At 44.7% G+C, this 6,372-nt stretch overlaps 1 protein-coding gene across 2 annotated transcripts in view; it reads right to left on the bottom strand.

Annotated features, from left to right (window-relative positions):
• Window positions 1-6,372, bottom strand: part of LOC108247988 (transient receptor potential cation channel subfamily M member 1-like) — a 101,507-nt gene that overhangs the window by 20,820 nt on the left and 74,315 nt on the right. For both annotated transcript variants that reach the window (XM_037980005.1, XM_037980006.1), the window contains exons 20-21: window positions 4,484-4,612; window positions 3,586-3,837 (exon numbers count right to left, since the gene is read on the bottom strand). In XM_037980005.1, coding sequence (XP_037835933.1) covers window positions 3,586-3,837; window positions 4,484-4,612 — 381 coding nt within the window. The remainder of the gene's footprint in view (window positions 1-3,585; window positions 3,838-4,483; window positions 4,613-6,372) is intronic.

The following is a 6,372-nucleotide window of genomic DNA, read 5'->3' as shown; positions in this document are numbered from 1 at the left end:
ACGCTGGAGGGACTATGTTTCTCGGCTGGCCTGGGAACGCCTTGGGATTCCCCCGGAGGAGCTGGCCCAAGTGGCTGGGGAGAGGGAAGTCTGGGTCTCCCTGCTTAGGCTGCTGCCCCCGCGACCCGACCCCGGATAAGCGGAAGAGAGTGGATGGATGGATGGATGAAGTTCAGCCATCCAGGAACGTGAGTGGCCCTGATGGACAGAAAATGTATGCTGCACCACAGCAAGTTTTAACAGGGGAAGTGAATGTGTCCCTCCCTGTCTGTTGATGTATGAAATCACAGTCGTGTTGTCTGTTCTGATCAGAACATGATGGTCTGTCAGAACTTGGCAAAAGCGTCTCAGAGCCAGCAAGACTGCTAATAGCTCTAGGTGGTTTATGTGGAGCTTGGATTGTGCCGGAGTCCAAACCCCCCCCCCCGCCACACCATCGCACAGAGCCCCCCACCCCATCAGGGAGGCATCTGTGGATACCACCTTGCGGAAGGACACTCTCCCTATTGGTGAGGCTTGGCACAACAGGCCAGGCTCCCTCCAAGGTCTAAGAGCCAGCATACAAGAGGTGGTTATTGTTAGCTTTCTGTGGAGTTGACGTGACACACACAGCCTGTGAGAACGAGTCCAGCGCTGAAACAGGTGCATTTTCAGCAGTCCAGGGGCACTACTGCGATCATGGATGCCATCATGCCCATCAGCTATAAGATCATCTAGAAACGCAGTTTGCGTCCGATAAACTAAAATACGGATTCCTTTTTCTCTGAGGAGAGCTAACGCCGCCTCCACACATTTTGTGAAGGTGCTGGGCGTGAGAGACAGTCCGAAGGGCAGTACTACGTACTTGTAGGCTAGGCCCTCGAAAGCGAACCCAGAAACTGTCTGTGGTCCGGGTGTATTGCTACATGAAAGTAAGCGACTGTGAGGTCGATTGTTGCAAACCAATCGCCCGGCCCGACAGCATTCAGAAGATGTTTGAGTGTTAGCATTTTGAATTTGTACGTTTGTAGGTACTGGTTTAACACTCTCAAGTCCAAGATTGGACGGAGCCCACCACCTTTTTTCGGAACAACGAAATAATGGCTGTACCAACCTTTGTTCGTCTCCGAAGCGGGAACCACTCGAATCGCTCCTTTTGCTAACAACATGTTTATTAGAATTTTCACTTCTTCGGCTCCGACACCTGTGTTTACCACAGCGTTGAAGCGGTGGTGGGGGGGGGGGTCTCCGACGGAACTGTAACCAGTAACTCATAGCAACGTTTTTTTTTCACCCATGGTGAGAGTGCACATGCGTGCCAGAGAGAGAGCCGTGAGGCCAGGCAGCTGACCTGCTGCACTGTTAGTGAGGAGGTGCTGCCTTCTGTCATCGTGCGAGAGAGGTGCAGCATTTTGCCGCCTGCAGTCATTTGATTTACACTTTATTTTTTTTGCACAAAAATGCAGTCTTTATTGAAAAATTTACACAAACATTCTGAACATTCGTTGTGCTTTGGCAAACATTTACAGCACCCAAACTGGGGGCTTTTAGTGCAAACATTGTGTGAGTGGGGAAATTGTGCTTGGGAGACTGTGTGGGGGAAACGCAGCGCCTCTTGGGACTGGGACCCCGAACAAAACCAACAAAACGCCTTTTTGGTGGCCTCCGAAAACAGGTGGTCATGTCTCCCTTCTCCTGAAACCCCTGAATTCATAATCCCGATGCTAGGAAGACTGCGTTCTTCCTCCGAGACGTCGAGTTCCTCTGAAGATTCAGAGGGGGACCTTTGCTCCTAGCCGAGTGGCGGGGAGCTTGGCTGTTGATTTGTGGCTGTACTGGCTGGGAGCTGAAGCTTGCGGGCAGCACCACTCTTTTCGGTGGAGGCAGTGTTACCTCTGGTTTGCGAGTGCTCGCGCTGGACATGGGTCTCACATCACATCTGGGAATAATACAGCGAAGCGCTTCAGTCTGTTTCTTTCTCAGCTCAAATTTCGCCTGTATGGTGTCAAGAGACTGTCCAAACAGCCCGTCAGCCGCCACCGGACCATCCAGGTAGACGGCCCAGTCCCGGTCCGGTACATCGGAGAGAGTCAGCCACAGGTGCCTCTGTGCCACCACCGTTGCTGCCATCTCTGCCCAGAGAGAGCGCTGCACAGCGGGACACACGGAGGATGTAATCTGCGGTGACTCTGGCCTCATTCAGGAGTGGTACCAGTGGACTCTCCGACAGGACCTGAGCTCTGAGCTCTGCCAGGCGCATAGCCTGGTACGTCTGGAGCATGGAGATGGAGCTCAGAGCTCGAGCAGTGGTCGCTTGAGCTCTGTAGATTTTTTCCAGCTGTGCAGCAGAAAATCTACAGTGCTTCGATGGAAGGGATGTGGGGCCGCTCACGCCATGGTTGTGGGACAGCACCAAATACGCTGCCAGGGATGGCTCCATGGCTGGATATATTTACCAGCCCGGCTTTCTCAGCGCCTTTCAGATCCAGATACTGTCCGTCTCCAGGTAGTGTAACGCGGATGGACAGCGGTTTGTTCCACGAGGACGTCAGTTCCGAGACCAAATCTGGGAACATGGGCAGACGGTTTTTGACCTTGGTTGGCTTCGCGGGGAGGTAAAACCCGGCAAACCGAAACGGTTTCTGAGCAGGAGGGGGACAGGGCAACTCCACATCCAGTTTCTCAGCTGCACACCGGTACAAGGAGAGGAATGACATGTCGTCCTGGCCCGCCGGCGCAGCAGCCAATGCTCTGCGAGCGTGAACGTTCCTCAGACAGACAGGACAAGCTTTGTGCTGGTCCTTCTCATGCAGCGAGAAGCCGCACCCCTGTGGACAGGGGCAAACAGAAGACTTCTGCTTCGCTTGTGTCAGCTTTGTGCTCATCCCAAACCACAAACGCTGAACTGTGCAGAAAAACTCGAGACTTCGCTTTACGGGCAGACACGCTTACCAGCAGGCAGCGGTGGCTAACACCAACAAAAGCAGTTAAGCTAATTCCAAGCAGCCTTGTGAAACACAGAATGAACTAGCAGCAGCAGCTAGCCTGACTCGAAGAGATGTTCCTAGCGAGGTGAAGAGCGTAAGAACTGAGGAATGACTGTGATGACGGACGGTTACATAGTGCAGGCGGAGCCTGTCACTTGTTGTCGTCACGTCATTTGTCTAAAGGCATGATTAAAGGTGTCTTCAGCCAGGACACGCAGGGGCGTGATATCCCATAGTACATGTGTTGTACTGAGTGAATCAACAGAAAAGGAACGTACGCTTTTGTAGAGGTGGTTTCACTAATGATGATCACTTAATCATTACATTTGATCAGAAGCTCCTGGCTGATACTGAACCTTTTAAACCCTGTAGAAGCAACAAGGCTGGATGCAGTTTTTCACACAGCTTTTCAATTTTGTTCTTGTTTTATAAATATTGTCACAGCGGAATCTGTTGTGTTTTTGTTCACTTGAGGTTAGATTTAATCAATTTTTAAACCTGGTAAAGACCAGATCAATTTTCTTATATATGTAAAGTCCTAGAACTAAAAGAGGGTGGACATTTTGTTTCCGTGACTGTATGACCTGAAAAATAACTTGGACCCTATCCTGATTCCTACCATTTTCCCAATCATCATGACATAGGGGCCCAGGTACTTGTTGACTCCAAAGATGTCCAGGACCCGGATGTACCAGAAGATGATGTCAACACAATAGATGACGCGTCCGTAACCCATGTAGGGCTCATTCTGGATCCGCAGCAAAAGGCCCAGCAGGAAGACAGAAATGGCCACCAAGTCAGTGATGTTCCAATAATCCTCCAGCCACACGCTGATCTTCTGCTTCAGCTTTCCTGGCTCTGACATGAGGATCTGACAGAAGAAGTAAGGCCAACTGATTTAAACAGAAACACAAATCCAACTAACAAAAAACTCCTAAAATCTACTCTTCACTGGTGACGTGGTTGTTGTACTGTCATTTGTTGGTGTTTCACAGCTTTTAAAGAAGTTTACTATAACGTGGTTTCAGTGTGAGTTCAAAACACTTTTTTGTCTGTTAGTTAAAGCTTGGAACGCCACACTCTTCAGTTTTAAACTATTGAAGCTCCCTGAATGAGAAACTAAATGCCTTCAAATACAGAACAGAAGTCTATTTTTGTTTTTTAAAATATTTTTGATCTGTCTGTTAATAACTGAATTTTACAATGTTTTTTTTGTTTGTTTGTTGTTTTTCTGGTGAGAATAAAAATATAAAGTGAAAATAAAATGCCTTGTAAAGCATCATCCATCTTGTAGTCGGAGAGCAGAAAGTCCTGTCATTTATAACAGTTTTATCAGTATAATGATGAACATAAATGTATAAGTTGAGTAACTGAGGAAAAACAACTTAGCCTTACAAGGCACATTCTTTGACATGAACCTGAAATGGAGCTTATCACAAGGTATGGCTCTAATTGGTGACTAAAATTAGAAAACAAGGAAGTCTGGTACTGACAGCCAGGGTGTATTTAGCATTTACCTGTCTGACTTTCTCAAGTCCCAGAGTAATGATGTAAGAAATGACAATCCACTCTTGCAGAGAGGGCCAGCGCTCCATCTTCACCAGGATGATGTAGTTATACAGCATTAGGTACACCAGGTACGAGATCTGACAGACGGAGACAGACAGACAGTTCATTTCATATTCAGTCAAATATGCCCAAAGTCCTTACGTGAACACTCACTGTATGTTGATATGAAAGCCAGAATTCTAAGAAATATCACTGAAATTTGATCAAAATACACATGTAGTTGGGCTAGCAGCTGTCATATTAATATATGAAAGTAGCAAGCTTTGAAGGAATGCATACTATAATTGCTTGCTTTCAATGGTGCCAGGCAATGCAAAAAAACTTCATACTTTATATGAACCTGTATTTCACTTACGTTGGTGTAAAGAAACTTAACAGATCATCCTTCAGCGTTGATGAAATAAACTTCATCACTATAAACCAAGCAATGGTAGTAACTGCTAAAACCATAAAAAAAAGTAATGATGGCAGTCTGGGTTTTGGCCGGTGAACAAATGATCAGTGTTAGAACACAAATGAAAAGTTTACCAAAGAGAATTAACACTAGCAGCTAAAATGTATTTCTTCTTTCGCACATCTTTCACTAAAGTGTGATGCACAACATCTAAAAAATGACAAGTTCTAGTTATGCTTTAATCACTATGTTGACCTGTCACATGTCTGCACTGCTTACACTCCTGAAAAAGCCTGCTGCTTCAATGAAGTGTGCTTCAATGCATAACTACTGAGCACACTTATTACTATCCTGTGCAAAACTTCTGTCCTATAGCTCACCAAGCAGTTTTAAAATAAAATATATAAATTACACATCAAAATGTATGGCTTGATTGGAAATTGTGTGTTCTGACTTTGGTGGCTATTCATTGCCCCATATAGTCTAAATTCACAAAAAAGTGCATGGAAAAAGAAAATCTATATTGTAATCCATGGGCTTTTAGTAAAAAGGATGTGAAAATCCAGTCCTCCTTGGGTTTCTATAACTCAGGCCTACTTCCTTGTAGAAACCTAATACAAAGTTTAAATGAGTCACAGAGAGTTGGACTTTAAATATCTGAACTGGCATTTTGATATTTTTAATGGTTTTTACACAATCACAGTTTAAGTTTGATGATTTTAATTGATTTTAAATGGGATTTTCAGCTGACAGTTGATGATGCCACACATTTTTATTGCAAAACATTTTACATATTTTCAAACAAACTCTTCCTACTCCCTCAACTTTCTTTGGTACATATACAAATTAAATATCAAAATATCAATGTCTGTCTTCTTTCACCCAGTGTGTCATTCTCTGCTAAAAAAATCATCACTCATAAGTGATGATTTTTTTCTCAAATTCTCCCAGAATGCAGAGTGTACATTCTAGCTTCCAGAGAGTCAATTTTATTTTAGCTCAAAAGTATCTTACAAACTGGAAGTGAAGGGTCTTTTTAACTTATTATATTTCCTAAATACAACATTGTACAAACATAATGTGTGATTATTTTCTGCTGCTCACCATTCAAGAAAGTGTAAGAACTGACTTGTATTTGTAAAACAGCAACTATTTGCTTGAGGTTTACTTTTTAGTCTGTTACTGTCTGATTCTCATTAACTTGGTTGTCATGGACACAGACAGGTATGTGGTTCCTTTGGTGACCCCAAAAAGCCACTAGGAACAGATTCAACATTTCTTTTTCAAAAAAAGTTAAAAAACAAAAACAACTGGACTTCTATTCTGTAGCTGAAGACGTTTCGCTTCTCATCCGAGGAGCTTTCTCAATTCAGAAATAGAGAGTGTGGAGTTGGGCTTTTAAAGCTGAGATGTGATGTAAGCTGGATTGCTTGCAAATTGTTC

This window comes from Kryptolebias marmoratus, linkage group LG15 (assembly GCF_001649575.2).
Source record: "Kryptolebias marmoratus isolate JLee-2015 linkage group LG15, ASM164957v2, whole genome shotgun sequence".
Lineage (NCBI taxonomy): Eukaryota > Metazoa > Chordata > Actinopteri > Cyprinodontiformes > Rivulidae > Kryptolebias > Kryptolebias marmoratus.
The sequence above is the reverse complement of the archived record's forward strand: the minus strand, read 5'-3'. Positions and strand labels throughout refer to the sequence as shown.